Below are 17085 nucleotides of genomic sequence, written 5' to 3'. Positions count from 1 at the left end.
GCCTACAAAGCACCTCTGCTATTGTGCAACGTGTAAATAGCATCTAGTTGCCTTTGATGGTCAACACTTGCCCTTTGCTTGCAAGTCACCAACAAGGCAGACTTTAAAATATGGAAGGAAAACCTTTGAAACATGAAAAATTATATTTCACAGATCAAGGATTTACTTCCAAGCCTACATCCCTTTTCCTAAATTATAGGCATGAATTTCGAGTCATCAAATTCTTTGAATGTTTTTTGCTTTAAAAAAAAAACCCAAACGGTTTGTGTTTTTTTGTATGCCAACTTGTTAACGAGGGCACGCCCATATCTTATGCATGAATTTGACTTGAGAGGAATGTGAGCTATGTGGTTCACCATATGTTTAGGAAAAGAATTTAGGGTACGCTAAACATAACATATCCCAGCAGATTTCAAGAATGCTTATTTGTTTGTTTTTTTCTCAGCTAAACTGTGTCCTGCCTGTGCCCATATAGCATAGACAAAACAAACAATACAGTCCTCTACTACCCCTCCTTAGAATAAGTCCCAATCCCCTTGACCCAAATTCCACCACAGCAGGATGGATGGGGACCCACCCCCTTCCCAAGGCACATACGCATTCAAACACAATAGTCTTCTAACCCTCTCTGGCCTCCGAAAATAAAGGAAGGGGGTTGGTCAGCTTTCCTCTTATCAAGAGACACTGGAGCCCCGAGGAAGTTTGGAAATTATTAGGAGTTTGTTAACTTTACCCAGCTGATGTAAACACGAATGAAACAGGGAGAAGAAAAAACAAGTCTGAGTGGTTTCTTAATTACATCAGTGTCACATGGCAGTGGGCTCTCTCTTTCTCACGTAGGTGTGATTTTCAGGGTCCGATCACACCCTTGTTAAACTGGAAAGGCAACACCAAAAAACATCAAAACAGACCAGCAGAAAAAAAAAACCCCACCCATGTTAAAAGTTTTGCAAATTCAATTTACATATGCTAGCAACATAAAATCAGTAATAGAGCGCTTAATGATGTAGTAAAGACTTTTCCGAGTAAATGTGTATAGAGGAGGGGTCAGACAGTTAGTAAACCAGGCCAGCAACAGTAGTGTGCAGCTACATTGATAATAAAACAGGAACCATGCTGACTTAACAGACTACTGGCATCTCTCCCCTCTTTCTGATCTCTGTTTTCCAGCCCATAATTTTTCTTGTTTCTTTTTTTCCCCTCCAGACACACAACTCTTATCTGGGGGGGAGGAGGAGGAAGAGGAGGGTGTTTAAAGTAACGACTGTACTAGAAAGAATGTGAGAGCGAAGGGTGAGGTGGCTACAAGGGGTGAGGAGGAGACAGTTAAGAGATGAAGGGGCAGAAGTGTGTGTGTGTGTGTGCGAGAGAGGGGGGGTGCATCCAACCCTCTAATTCACTTTAGAGGGTGTCACATATCTCAAACACACACATTCATAGCTGAAATGCTTCTCTCCACTGGAGACAGGCTTTGTTTATGTGTGAGTGTGAGAGCATGTGGCGAGTCGAGGCACTTGTATTAAATATCGTCACTACTAAAAAAACTGGTGGTTGTTGTTCATGTACTCCACTCTGCAGGGGGTGGGTGTGTCAGTTGGGAGGATGAATAGCAGCTATTCTTTCTATACAGTATGTAAAACATTATAAAATATATGCAAATCCTTGTTATAATTCCTATAGTCTGGACCTGAAGCCTTAAAACAAAAGAAGTCAGTTAAACCCAAGGTAGAGACAACCCCGCCCCCTGTCCTCCCAACAGAGAGGAGACTAACAGACTCTGTCTTGCACCCTGCGTCTGTATGAAAGGTGTGGTCAGAGTGTCTCAGTGTCTCCAAAGGGGGGGCACATCAACAGCTGCATCATTTTCTCTCAGAACAAACCGAAGCCTGATGTGAGTTAAGCTGAATTAACCAGCAGCGCACAATAGAAGCCAAGACCATGGGTCACCATGAAACAAAACAGTCCAACCCTGCCCAGCCTGAAACATCACTCCTGGTTAGATGTCCCAGAAGAAGGAACAGTCCTGGCATGTAATTAATTCCATATGCCCCTTGTCTCCTCCCTCCCTATATCTTCTGTGGTTAAGTTAAATAACCCCACTGGGAATTGGGATCCCACTCTGATCTAATGAAACACTTCACATGATGGGATGCACGGTGCGCAGCTGGCTGAGATGACGACACGCGCTAAAAGCAAGGTTTCAAAACATATCTGTGCATGCATCGTTATACATCTCTAATTGTCAGCTGTCTGCGTGAATTATTTCCTCACTAAGAAGTTTGGCAGCTGGTGAGGGATGTATACTCTGGGATGAGGGGAAGTAGGTCAGTATTTCAACACTTAGAATATTTGTTAGAAGGACTGTAACAGTGTAACAGGATTACTTTACTTAATAAAAAACAAGGCTCTACTGTATAGTGATCAAAGGAAGCACCCAAAGTGAAATCACTCATCTGTGTCGGGAAAGCTACAAACCACAATGCTCACTTAACCACACCCTCAGGACAACAATGCCTCTGGCCATACTCCCTCATACAGTACAAGAAAAACATGCTTTAGGTTTCGAAATTCCCTCAAATAAGTAAAGCAAAAGCATAAATCACAACATTTAACTTTTAAACATTATCTCATGCAAGCACAGTAAACCAGCAGCCACACCTCTATTTATTTACAAGTTTAAGTAGATATAATTGCATCTTGTACTGAAAAAGACCGAATTTGTCCACATGCAACTGCTTATATTCCACTCAATCCTTCTCCTTACCTGTTAACGTAATTGTTCCAAGCATTGGTAGAAGTCCAAAAAATCCTTTCTCCCAAAAAACTTTTAAAAATAAATAAAGATGAAAAAAACAACAACCTGGAGTTCAAAACTATAAAATCCTACACTATGTAGCCTTTTAGCGTTGATTTCTTTCACTGCGGACTAGGTTAAATTTCTCTTTCACTTGGCTCCGTCCTTATTATTAACTCAGAGGGCAGAAGCTGTGTGTGTCTCTCTCTCTTTCCTCCAGTGGTTCTCAGTCAGTATGAACAGAAATCAGAGCTCCACACACATTTCAATAGTCCCACACACATGTCATGCTAGGACCACCCCTACCTCCCTCCCACCTCCCTTTCTTCAGCTGTTCTGAATGAACACCCCCCCCCCACACACACACACACACACCACCACCACCCCCACCTCTTCCTCCTCCTCATCCTTTATCTGCTCACACTCCCTCAGACCTGAGCGTCCACTCTGAACAAGTTGAGCTCATCGTGTGACCTTTTGAGGAAGCTTTTGTCGTCCACTTCTTCAAAAAACTATTGTACATGTACAAACCACCAGCGACCCCCACCCTAGTCCCATCTATTCTCCCCACTGTCACGTAGACGCAAACTTTACACACATTGTTTCCTTGGATGGGCGCTCTACAGGCGTCCTCTCCGGCCTTTGAATACCCATGTCTGTCTTTTAAGGAAAGACATGGGTATTCATGGCTATGTTATTTCTAAAATAGCAACTGTAAAACAGTCTTGAGTGCCCCCATCCCCCCTGAATCCCCTCTACTCCACTTCTTAAGGAGGCCACCAGGCTTTCCGTGCAGTGTGTCGTGGCTCACATCACCAATCATGTAGAGGAATGTTGATGGAGGAAACCCAGAGGGAAATCCAGGATTTAATATGGATGCTAACTGCACTGTATGGAAATTGAGACATCTTAGTACACTGACCTCAAGTATGTTCTCATTTAAAGCACCAAAATCATGAATGGGAACTGCTATCAAGTTCCAGCCTGCCCCCTGTGAATGTTAATGGGGCTCAGTTGCTCCAATACAGACACATTTAATTCAGCTTTTGTCTGTGGGGCAAGAGAGATGACAAGGAATGCAGATAAATCCTCAGGTAAATACCAACATAATCAGATCTGTCACACTTTAACATTGTCCCACAGGAATGTGTGAATTCCACCTTAGCGGGCCCCCCAAATGGGTGATAACAGTAGTAATCAAGCACCGTCTGAAAGTGGCCGCCGAAAATGTTTATGTGCTTGAGGTTTAAAGTGTGAGAAAAAGCATTCACACAGAGGAAGTTAATCGACATCGAGTCTAGCTGAAGCAATCAAGGTAAGTGTCGGCTCCAGGAGTGAGATGATTGAAGAGTCCGGTTTTTCAGTATATGCTATGAAAAAAACATTTCTTATAGCTTTTAAACCTCCAGAATGTCAGGCTAAAAAAAAAAACAAGGCAAACCAAGGAACATGGGCAAGAGAAATATTATTTTCTCCCTATCTAACACCACTTCCTGTGAGTTTTCTATCAGATCTACTAAACTGAGTCAGTTGTGAAGGAGTTATTGGGCTTGCAGACAATCAAATTGTAAAAAAAAAAAGACCAGAAATCAACACTGGCAAACTGTGATCTTAAAAAAGAGACATGCTTGAGCTGTAGGCTCAGCAACACAGTTCATCTTTGCAACAAAGAAAAAAAAGACATGTGTAAAGGGACCAATATGATTTTTATTAGATTGACAAATACACTGCCATATAGACAACATATTTTAAAGGGAAGGCAGTAAAAGAGCCCAGATGTCTGCCTGCTTGCAGCTCAGAACTTTTGCACCAACTATTGCAGCTTTCTGAACCGACAAATCTATTACTAAGCAAGAATGAGAAAACATTTATTTTGGAAATTTGCCTCCAAAGTTTCCCAACACCTAAAAAGAAACAATACAGTCACAAGAAGGCTGGAAAGTACCTGTCATTAAGCTCAATATGAGGAGATGGTTTCCAGAATTTCTCAGTTTTACTTTAGTCATTTGATTCTCTTTTATTTACTTAAATAGAGTTATAAAGCATTACACTATTATCACGTTATGGATAAAACCTTCAGATTTTTGCTGATGAATGCTACATCCATGATCTGGTTATAGTAATATAGAGACTTATTTTAACTCTAACTAAGAATATAACTTTAATCCATCTGTGCAATAACAGGTTTCGAGTGAGAAAATCTTGTCATTACAGATTAATTACTCTGATGCTGATCACCTAAAAAGAATTTAATTCAGACACACCAGTGAGTCTTTCTTTATTTGAATCATCCAAGTTATTCGGTTACTCATTAAAGAGTTATTTCACTATCCATCCCGTACAAAGTGACCGCTTTGACAGGATACTGCGCTGAGTGAACACTGAGTGAGACCGAAGGGAATTTAGATAGAGTGCCTCCAGTAGGTCAAACCACGTCTTCCTTTTCCCTGCCAGCTTCCTTCATGTGACTCATCCACATCAATCACATTCCTGGACTTCCACACATGCTGAGACGTATTGTATTTAGACTACACTGTATGGGAAACACTGAAGACAATAAAGGAAAGATCCCTATCCCCTTTAAAATTACCATTATTAAAAACAGAGCAGAGAACTATCAACTCTAAATTTGTCCTGCTACCAAAGATGCTTACAAAATATACTGGCCTGGCCTGACTTGATACTATGCAATTCAAATGTACTACATATTTGCACTATTATGTTTGCCTTAATGTAAACTTAAGAGCACAAAGTAATTACATTAATTTTGAATCCAGCTGAGCTGCCGTTGGTCAATAATTACAAACAGCAAGAAATCTGCAAGTTTGGAGCCAGAAATCTTTCAAATACACAGAATTTGATTATTTTGTTTGTTTTTTCATACAAAGAAAACCATAAAGTATTTACATTTGGGAAGCCCGGATCTGATTGTTTTACATTGCCTGTTTGAACTTGAAAGGAAAGTATAAAAAGGAGTATAAAAAGATCTGATTTTGTTTTCTGGATATTACAATTACATGTTTCGGATCATTCAATAAATTTTTAATATTAGACAAAGGTAACCTGAGTTTTTAATTTCTGATTGAATTTATTAAATCCAACTGCCTCTGTCTGAAAAAGTAACTGCCCCATAAGTGGCAGCAAGAACTTTTACGATAAATCTGTTTTAATTCAGTTACACTGGAAGGTTTTCCAGCATGAATGGCTTGCCTAAGGTCATGCCAAAGCATCTAAATCAGATTTAAGTCTGGACTTAGGACACTCATAAACTGTACACTTGCTGGTTAGTTTTGGATCACTGTCCTGCTGCAAGCGTGCTTAAACTTTAGAACATAAACGTATACCCTAAACGTACACCTTTCTTGGCTGCTACTTCAAAGCACATTGTGTGCTGTCTGTCCTCCGTGCTGCACAACAACATTCAATATTTAGTATTTACTGCTGTTTACACTTAGCTAGATTAATGCGATGGTGTTGTGTTTAGTATGTTGCTTTGTTTTTTTTTTTTGCTTGTTTTCTATTCTTTTTCTCTCAACAGGTGATCCAGGAGATATTTCCCCCCCCCCCCCCTTTCTCACTGTCCCTCTCCCCTTCTGTTTTTCTTTTCCTTCCTCTTTCTTTCTCCCTTTCCTATCCCTCACTCATGTCTGTCCCGTCTGTAACAACTGAAAATAAAATAAAATAAATAATAAAAACAAAGGTCGATCAAATAGACCAATATGGCAATGCCATGATGATCCATTTGGCAAAATAAATCCATTGGGTATCCTTGTTGGTCTTCAGACAACAATTCTGACGGCTAAAGAACCAAATGGGACAGGCAAAAAAAAAAGAACATAAACATATAGCCGGACATTCTCCTTCAGGATTTTCCGGTTGAGAGAAGAATTCGTGGTTGGATCAATTACAGCAAGTCATCAAGGTTGTAAAGCAACAAAGCAGCCACAGACCATCACACTACCACCACCGTGTTTGAGTTTTTGTGTGACGTTCTCTTTTCAAATGCTGTGTTAGTTTTACTCTAACATGTAATGTGACTAAAACCTTCCAACTTTTGTCTCGTCAGTCCACAGAATGCTTTCCTAAAATTGTTGAGGCATCTTCAAGCTGTTTTTCTGGGGGGTAAATGTGCGACGAGTCTTTGTGCTCTCTTTGGTCAGCAGTGGTTTTCTCCTTGGATCTCTCCTATGAATGCCATTTTCGCCCAGTCTCTTTCCTACTGTTGAATCATGAACTCTGACCTTAACTGAGGCAAGCGAAGGCTGCGGTTCTTTAGATGTTGTTGATGCGCTCTAGGAGTGATTTTCCTGGGCTGGCCACTCCTGAGAAGGTTCACCGCTTCTTTCTCCATTTGTGGTTAATGGCTCTCACTGTGGTTCACTCGAGTCTCAAAGCCTTAGAAATAACTTTGTATCCCTTTCCAGACTGACTTTTTGTTTCCGGAGTTTCTTTAAATCGCTACTTTTTGATATCTTTTACTCTGCTTCACTTTTTTTAAGAAAATGTGGTCAATCATAGTTAACTTTTGATTTTACAATAGAGTCAGAGGAACAGTTATATTAAATATTAAATATTTCATGAAATGCAAATGTTGTATAGCTTTAATGTTGGGTGAAACAACAAATGTCTTTTCCTTTAATTAAAACTTCTATTTTTACTACAAACAAAGAGCAGTTGTGTTGTTACGTTATGCTGTGCAGTACATGCCTCGCATATCTCGATAAATCGGAAAACGTGCTGGAGTTCAGGAATGTTTGAGGAGGGGTTCTGAGTGGTTGGGCGGGTGGGGGTTTAGGGTGCTGGGTGGAGGGGCTTTTTGGTGACTGTAAATAAGTGAGTGACATCATTAGATAGCACTGAAGAAAGTGCCTCATACTCCTCCAAGGGCTGGATTGGGTGATATTGAAATAATTGGAGGAAAGGGAAACGAGGCCAACAAGTGTGTGAAACTGCCCTCAAGATCGGAGAGATTTTTTCATTCAGTGACTTTCCTGCCTTCCACATTTTTTAATTCTTCTTTCTCCTTTTCAGACTGTAGTTTATTTCCCAAATCCACACCACAATCCCCTTTAATCCTACCCCACTACTTTCGCCTCAGTCTCTTCTATCCACTTTAAACCCCATCCCACCCTTCCCCCAGTTTGTGTGTGGGCCAGAGGGATGGATAAGAATGTCAGACAGGAAATAGTCACTTCTTGACATCACAGTTTCCTCTTCCCATTTCCTCGAGTTACAGTCATTCTGTCTTTCCGTTTTCTTGCTGAGACCGTACATTACATGATGTCGTGTGATGAAGCGTACACCATGACTGTGATGCCTCCCATGTTTTTGTTTAGTTTTGCTGTAAAACAATGGGTAAGTTATGTTTACAGCTTTCAGTAATCAGGGAGAAGCTTCTGGCTCCACTAAATTGAATATTGACTTGCACGCAACTGGCTAATATCACATTTGAGACAATTAAGCTCACTTCCTGTACTGCTGGTCTTTCTTAAGCTTTATAAAGACAAAAGGGGCTTATAAATCTGGGCGAGCAGAGACAGTTCTCACAAAGTAGTATGTTTAGCCAACAGCTGCCATCTGATCTACACTTTCCTCTGCATTCCTGAAATATCTGGCCCAGCAATTTGGCATTCCAGTTGTTGTTATGCATCATCTTGTCTTGCAGTACAGACTGGAATGTATAAACAGGGAAGTGGAGATCTTAAGATCTCCTCCTAGAGGTTGAAACCTGTCAACATTTACAAATGAATGGAGATGAATGGTGTTCCTTTACGTCAGCTGCCAGTTTAACAAGAATGCAGGCTTTCATGTGTGTTTTGCTTCACTTTAATCTGCATTTCAAATGAATGTGTGCATTGAAACTAACTCCAGATAAAAGCTGTGTACCAACCCCCCCCCCCCCAAAAAAAGCACAATGCTGATTACTAAATGTTGCTCAACCCAAAGGTGGCTCATATGTTCAGGTTCCTTTATGATCTTTCTCATTGCTCATCCTCCTTTCTTACTCCAGTGTCTGTTTAACATTCGCTTTTGGCAAATATCCATTTACTTGTGACCGATGTATAAAAATGCTGATCCGAACCCTACATTTACTTTCAACTGATCGTTCAAATCAAAGTTTTCTTGAAACGGCTCACAGAGGGAAATAATTCCACAACAATTTTGATTATTTGTGACTTTTGTTGAAACAACTGCTGGTAGTCTCAGTTGTACAAGTATCAAGTATCCTGCACCAAGACGGTTATGCTAAATGTCTGCCAAAACACGTGAAAAACCTCGTCTCACTGGCTAATTCCTGGTACCTTTTTAAGAAGCATTTTGTTCTCAATTTTAAGGTACAAATGACTAATGATAATTTATGGATACATACTGCTTAGGAAGAGTCTCGATAATTTCATTAAAGAAGGAGGGGAGGAGGGGTCAAACATATTTTTGGCCCATTTTCAGAATTCTCCATGTGCCTGGGGGAGGTTAGGGATTGAAGAGGGAGATTAGGTTCCCTGATGCCGGAGAAGATGAGAGAGGAGCACCCATGGAGACGAGCAGGTCCTGTGGGGTCTGAAAGCTCTGATGGGAGCCTACCATAAATTTCTAATTATTACTGAACTGTTAGGTCCGGTGCACTGAGGACTATTACTTAAAAGCTGCTGAGCTGACAACCTAATTTAGTGATTTCATATGCTGTGGTTTGGTTCAAAAGCTCTAGTTTTTGAATATGGTGGATTTTGAAAACAACACAATTACAATTGTTTTCTTGCATGAATTTTAATAAATGATCGGGAATTTTAAGAGTTAAAAGGCTGCAGCGAGGGTTACCTTTGAGGCAAAAAAGATTCTTTCTCAGTTTCTACTCATCTGCAAGGTACATTAAGGCTACTTTAATAAATCATTTTTACATGAATTTAATCACAGATTAAAAATATATTTGTTGAATGTTAAATTAGGCATTCACAGTTTCACCATACTGATAATTAGCAGTCCAAACTGAATCCCCGATCAGCTCCACTAAGTTCTTTAACCTCTTTTCTGTAACTCTTTAGGTTTGATTTAACGTAGTAACATAAACCCTGCTTCCAGCTATAGCACAAACATGTTTTAATGAAAAACATGAAAATAGCTGTCCACTCAGCAGGAAGCAAACAACAGCAGGGAGTAGCCAGCACACATATCTGAGCATTCAGATGCTAAAAAGAGTAGATTGAAAATATATATTAGACTAATAAACTGCTTTGGTAGATAGCCCAGACGCTGGTCAGTTTCCTGTCATCTGCATATTACACCATCATTTTTTAAACAGCCAAAAGTAATGATAAATAATAAATTTCCTCTTTGTGTGACTTTTGCAATAAGCTGTAGAAATTTAAACACAGTGGAAATTTAAAATAAAACATATGTCATGTTTATCAAAGGTACCTTGATGCTGGTATCAAACAAAGCCAGCAGAATACAAATAGGTGCTGAGTTTTCGAATCAGATATTTGTGCTTATAGAACATTAAAATTGTTGGTGGGAGCCATTGGGGGACAAATAATGTTACATCTAAGAATTTATTTTTCTTCCTAATGAACAGGGAAACACAGACATTATTTATTACCGAAGAACTTTAGACACTCCTTTAATTTGCACACAGGAGTCCGCGGGATCTTCCAGCAATGGTGATGATATTTTCCAGAGAACTGATTAGGCAGTAGGTGGCTAATCTCTAATCTAGAATATAACCAACTCCAGACCAGGTTAGGTTTACGGCATAAGCTACCATGGTGATGTAACCTGGCAAGAAGGGAATGAAAATCAAGAAAATCCTGCTTTATCTTACAGGCTTAAAGATGTTAGAGAGAAAGAAAACAAAGCAAAAACAGGAACACAGAAAAATGTCACAGAAATGTCAGCTTAAAGTGGCGAGTCTTCAGCTGCGCACATCTCAAAGGTCGTAAGATGAAGGTTTTAGTCTAGGAATTGATAATAAGGCCTGCTGCTGACATGACTGAAAGCGGGTGTAGGAAATCAGAGCTTTGAATTGAATTCTGAACGTATCCACCCAAAATCCAACAAACATCGGTGGATTGGTGCTCAGCGGGGTATTGCTGTCTGTTCCTCTATTGCTGATCATGTGGACTTTTTAAAACTGAGCAAGAGTTAAACAACTGCAACATTAAACATTTTGTTACCCCTATGAGCTGCAAGCTATGTTTGACTAGGAGGGGGAAAGCCTCCTGCCTGATCAGCAGCTGACAAAAGACAGCTTTCTAATAGAGTTCTCTTATTATCTCCTACCCTGAAGCACCCACTTCACACCTAAAGACTAAATAAAACATGCAGCACAAATGGACATAATTGCAGTCATAACTGGACAATGATGGATCTTGGGGGAGCGAGGGGCTTTCAAGCACTCCGGTATAAAACTCAGCCTCTCTAACACTTTCCTGTGGGACATCTTCCTTTATTTGTAGCTGGAGAAATCTTTTTGACATCTCAAGGCAAGTTAATGGATCGCAGCCTGCTCGCACTCACAGTACAAATCGAGAGCGCACGTATTCCTTCCAGTACTGTAAGGGCAGTAGAAAAAGATGCACAAAACATCGGAACCACAACTGTCGACTGTAATGAGTATTGTCAGTTGGAATGTAAAAGTAATATGAGGCAGGAATCCAAGAGGAGCGATCCAGCGGCTGGATTGTGTTAGGAACTCGAAGCTTTACTGGCAGAGATCAGACAGAGCTTAAGTGGAGGGAGAGGTCCCTTCCACAGGCATGATGAACATTTTGGCAACGCAGTCATGTATTCCCCGGAGCCAAGCCCGAGCAAGCCCATCCTGGGATGAAATCATGGCTTCACATTAAACACGATCACACACATGCCTACCAGACTGCAACACGTTGTTAAAGTTTACACCTGCAACCAAAAAAGTAATAAAAATGAAGTGCAGGAAGACACAAGGGAACTAGCAGGGACCAGCAGCACTTGAAAAACCTTTGCTTACTTTACTTTAACTTGTGCGACAATCACTAAGCTCTGACGAGGAGCTGTCGGTATTTATTAGCATGTCCACTACTTTTATTGTTTAGTCTATAAGACGTCAGAACAAGCAAATGGCTTAAGCTCAGAGTGATGTCTTTCTAAACAACCTATAAACCCAGAAGTGACTCAGCCTAATGATTATAAACACATTTCAACATAATTTCTGAAGCAGCATTTCTGAAGTGAATGAAGCTTTAAATCCAGTTACATTTCTTACAGTATCTAAAACTGATACGCACACACGTTAATGAATGCGTTCTTTAAATTGACTTCAGTTTGGTGAACCGCACCCACCAGTCCCGTGGGTGGAATGTAACAAACAGACACGGATGATTTGACCAGCGAATGATGTCCGGTCGCACTGCAGATAAACAGGCATCTCCGAATGCATTCACACACTCAGACAGTCAGCAGTATCTTCCTTCTGAAGGTTTCCACAAAACTTAATCTGTCCTCTTTTTTTTGAGCCTGTGAGCCATCTGGGAGGGTCTCTCGATGCTCTGGCCAGTGAATTACCTCAGCTTTCATGTCATTCTTTAGGCTCCCATTACACCCCTAACTCATCCACACCCCTGAATCACACATGCAGGCTTTTACGCACATCTAAATGGAAAACAGAGTACATAAAAATCTCTCCTGTTGCTAGTATAATTAAAAACTACACAAAAAGCGATAGGGGAGACAAAAAAATGAAGTGATATTGATGCATTTGGAGCTAGTTTTGTAGGGTCGAGGCCTTGCACTGGGTTACGTAATCGGTAGCTGCATCATTTATGTTGTTTCCTCTCTTTACCTATTTTTAATCCTCCTGCCTCCAGCTTTTTGTTCCCCTTCTTTTTATCTCCTTGCAAAGAAAAAATTCAGAGTGCCTCTTCAGAACTTTACAAACATGCAATATTTATTTAACTCCTCTCTGTCTACCTGGGATAGTGTCATAAAACCCTTAATTTCAAAGCCTCTGGCAGCCTTAAGGAAAGATTTTCAAATAGAAATGTAGAGAATTTCTTATCACATTTTGATAAAAATATAATGGCCCTAAAAGATCTACACTAGACCACACATTTGCTCTTTCACAAATACTGTGCTGAGTTTTGAGTAAATTGGTACTAGGTTGAATTCAGTTATTTATATGCTATTTATTTATATACTACTTTAGTTAGTGGCTGGTTCATGCGTGTTGACTGCTGACAAAGGCACTGGAAAGTGAGTTTAACATATATGCTAAACATATCATTTCTAAACATATATCTAACATATATGTTTTGCTTCTTGATCACCTACATATGGACATTTATCATATTAGGAGTAGGGATGGGTACTGGTTCTGACATAAACGGTAGTAACCAGACCGAAAAGCAGCGCACATTTCGGTGCTTTATTTCGGTGCTTTTTTTTCCCCTGAGATGTCATACACTTTGGATTCCAGCCAATCATTTTACCTTTGCGAGCATAGTAGGCGGGCCCAGGTACGTACGTTCTTTTAGAGCAGAGCTACAGATTAAAAATGCCCAAAGCGAAGCGGTCAAAGTCTGGCTGTACTTCACAGCAAAAGATGCAAACTCAGCAGCCTGCAACAAGTGCTTTAAGGTGATACTATGCAAAGGAGGTAACTCCTCGAATCTGATGAAACACCTGGCGACGTATAGTATTTTGTTAAAAGCCGAGAAATGAGCCATATTTGATAGCTTGCTGCGAGACCTCACACCGTGCACATCTACTCCGGTGGGTTGCCTGTTATTGGACCCGGAGTTAGCAACATCCCCCAAAAACCCGAAGAGTAGAGTCCTGGCCCCTAGCCCTACCAGTGTAGCAGAAATGATGACGGATGATGATGGCAGCAGCAGCCGTTCTTCTCTGCTTGAGTAGCTTAATGTTGTATGTGTGTAATTGATGTTGAGTAGGCTAACCACGTTATGAAAATAATGCAGTAAGGTGAACTAGCAAACACCGTCGTAGTTACATGCGGCTGTCTTCTTGTTTGATGGCAGATACTCCCTTCACCCTGGCAAAAAAGACTAAAATGACCAAAGAAAAAGTGGAAAACAGCTAAACACGAGAGGTTTTTGGACAAAGTTTGTTTTTTCCATTGATTAAGCACTGCTTCCAGCCAAGAGTGATGCCATAAATCCCCTATAGCTGCAGAAAAGGCTAACATTGTTATCTTTTTACAAAAAAACAGCTGAACATAAGAGGTTTTTGGACCAATTTTGTCCACCGAGCACCGGTTCGAGCACCGTTTAAGCACCGGCACCATTTCAAAAGTACCGGTTTGGTACTGGCATCGGATAAAACCTAAACGATACCCATCCCTAATTAGGAGGCATCTTCAACTAGGCCACTACACTATGGGCTTGTGTGTGATGTGTTTGGGGAGTTTCATGCCTGGGCTGGCCTCCTAACTATAAACACTCTGTTTTACCTGATAGAGAGAGATTATGGTTGTGTGTTTGCATTTGTGTCGGGTCTTTTGATCTACATCCAGTCTTTTGTTGTTTTTTGCTGTTATCGGAAAGATTCCGTTTCTCTTCCTGTCTGTAATGCATTGCTGCCTTTATCAGGCTGCGCAAGAGGAAGAGCGCTGCTGGGATGTGAAATCCTTCCATACCTTTTGCTCCTCTATCTTCTCTCTCTGTGTATTGTGTATCTCTCTTCCTTTCACTCCCCTGTACTCTTCTAATCTGTAGCCTTGAAAGTTCTTCAGAACCTCTGATGTTTTCAGTTTTTGTCTTTTTTGTTTAGGTCCGGCTTACTGAGAACATCAGGTGGAATGGGGTCAAATAAGACATTCTTTTTTTTGTCAAAGTCAAACAAAAGACAAATTTGATTTCTTTCTTTTTAAGAAATATTATATATATATGTATTGGGTTCAAGTGAATCTCCATGTACATTTTTAACTTAGTTTTTAGAAACAAACGAGTCACTTGTGTTCAAAAAATGTAATTATTTTAACCTAAATGAAATTATTTGGTTTTCTACAAATGAATTAACTAATCAGCAGTTTCTATTTGTGCATAAGATCCAAGTACATCCAATACGGTAAACATCTGAAACACGCTCTTTTCTGCTCTATAAATGTCCAAATAGTGATTAAATTAGAGTACAGGGCCACAGAAGCAAGTACTTTCCCAACAGAATTACTCGCTCTAGTCTACATGCCACATCAACTCATACAATCTGTACTTCGGCACTGAGAAGAGTATTGGGTTACTCTATGGATGGACAGATTTGCTTCATTAAATACCTTATTAAATAGGTTATTTGACAGAGTGGTATGTGACATATCTCTGTGTTTTAAGTAGTATAAGGTTACTCCTTCCCCTGGGCCATAACATATTATGAAGTGCACAGGTTGCTTTGTGCGGGGCCCGGGGTCATGGCCTGATAAATATTTAAGGAGGGTGTACGTGCCCTTGCAGCCATCCCAGACTGAGTGGGACATGATAGAGATAGCATTAAAAATAAACAAACGCAGCTTTAGTGATGGACAGGCGCTGCAAGAGATCAACAGAGCAGGTTGATGCACATGTTAAAACAAATTTACACAGTTTATTACTGTTTAATGTTTTTAAAAGATAACCGATTTACAATTTCCTTAGAATATCTTTCAAAATAAACCATTTCTCTTTAGTAAGTCTCATTTGTCAGAAAATAACAAATGAGGCTTACTTCTGTATAAAGAATCTTCTACCAATCAATATTTTTATGTTTTCTTTTGGGAAATAAATGTTACTCTTAATTTTATTGAACAAAATAGTTAGATTTCGGCCATTTTTCAAGAGCTATATGTATATTCACAAAAGAAGCGAATGCAAGTTCAGTTCAAATCCAGCAAACTGCTAAGCTAAAGATTAAAAAAGAGAGTAAAGGAGTATCTTGGTATGTGGGCATGTGGGCATGTGAGAGCGAGTGTGTGCGGCTCCAGTGGGAAAAGCTCATGTAGCTGTCCCCTGTGTGTTGACAAAGGGATTAGGTTAGTATCAACTAGATCATGCAAAGCCATGAAGACATTTGCACACAAGAATTCTTCACGCACACACACTGAAAGCAGACCTCACACAAACAAGCTTACCTTCTGCTGCTGCTTAAGACATAGGACAAAACCCCAGACACAAACACCCACACACATGGTCACCGCTTAACCACATTCACCAAAGAAACAGCTCCCAAAGTCACACACAGAGTAAATAAACACTCCTAGCAATACAGAAACACACACACGCATACACACCTTCTGCTAGCGTGTTGTCCTCCGAGTGTCCGTTCAAGCTAGTCATGCTGGAGATTTGTCCATTCTTTTGCAAAGACTGAAAAGAAGAGCAAAGAAAAACAAATAAAGACATTTCACACATATAGCATAGTGCCGTTAATTCTCTTTAAAGGGAAAGTTTAACATATGTGGACACACATATATTTCCCGACTTTAAGATATCTGTTTTCAGTTTGCTAAGCATAAAGCTAGCATCGGATATAGCAGCTTAGCTTAGTACAAGCTAATATAAAAACTGGAAGAAGGAGAAGCATTTACAAGTAACACAATCAAACTTAATTTAAAGAAACTTTACAGATTCTGATCCATGGAGATTTCGCAACCCTTCAATCAAAAAATTTTCGTTTTTCTCTCAGGTCCACCAGTCTTATTCCAGGATTGATTATTTTTTCATCGACAGAACTCTTAATTCATGTGTTAATTCTTCCGACTATTCTGGTATTGTAATATCTGATCACTCTCCTCTGCTATTGGAAGTTCAGCTTTCTACCCATAAACGTAGTCCTCCACATTGGAGATTTAACTCTCTCCTTTTGGCGGATAAAGACTTTTGTGAATTTATTTCAAGCTCTATCGAGGAGTTTTTGTCCTTCAATCAGGATGATTCTGTTTCATATTCTCTGCTATAGGAGACTCTTAAATGCTACCTGAGAGGTCAAATTATTTCTTACTCTGTCCATGCTAATAAAAAGATTAATGCCAGGCTTAAAGAACTTGTAGCTGCAATTAGTAACCTTGATCAAAGTTATACACTGAACCCTTCTCCAGAATTACTGAAGCAGCGCCTTGATTTGCAAGCAGAATTTGATCTTATGTCAACTAAAGAGGCTGAGCACTTATTACTACGCAGTCGTGGCTCATATTACGAATATGGTGACAAGGCTAGTCGCTTGTTGGCACATCAGTTACGACGTCAGGCCTCCTCGCGTGTGATACCCAGTATTAAAAACTCTTATGACAATATTACTACAGATCCCTTGGAAATTAATTCTACCTTTAAAACATT

At 40.0% G+C, this 17085-nt stretch overlaps 1 protein-coding gene across 4 annotated transcripts in view; it reads right to left on the bottom strand.

Moving 5' to 3' along the window:
• Positions 1-17085, bottom strand: part of akap12b (A kinase (PRKA) anchor protein 12b) — a 55811-nt gene that overhangs the window by 8015 nt on the left and 30711 nt on the right. For 3 of the 4 annotated variants that reach the window (XM_085131869.1, XM_085131870.1, XM_085131871.1), the window contains exon 2: positions 16041-16116. In XM_085131869.1, the coding sequence (XP_084987995.1) occupies positions 16041-16116 (76 nt within the window). Of the gene's footprint in view, positions 1-2764; positions 3079-16040; positions 16117-17085 lie in introns of those variants that run through there. The other variant, XM_085131872.1, reaches the window with a different exon arrangement.

Source organism: Neolamprologus multifasciatus, chromosome 15 (assembly GCF_963576455.1).
Source record: "Neolamprologus multifasciatus chromosome 15, fNeoMul1.2, whole genome shotgun sequence".
NCBI lineage: Eukaryota > Metazoa > Chordata > Actinopteri > Cichliformes > Cichlidae > Neolamprologus > Neolamprologus multifasciatus.
The sequence above is the reverse complement of the archived record's forward strand: the minus strand, read 5'-3'. Positions and strand labels throughout refer to the sequence as shown.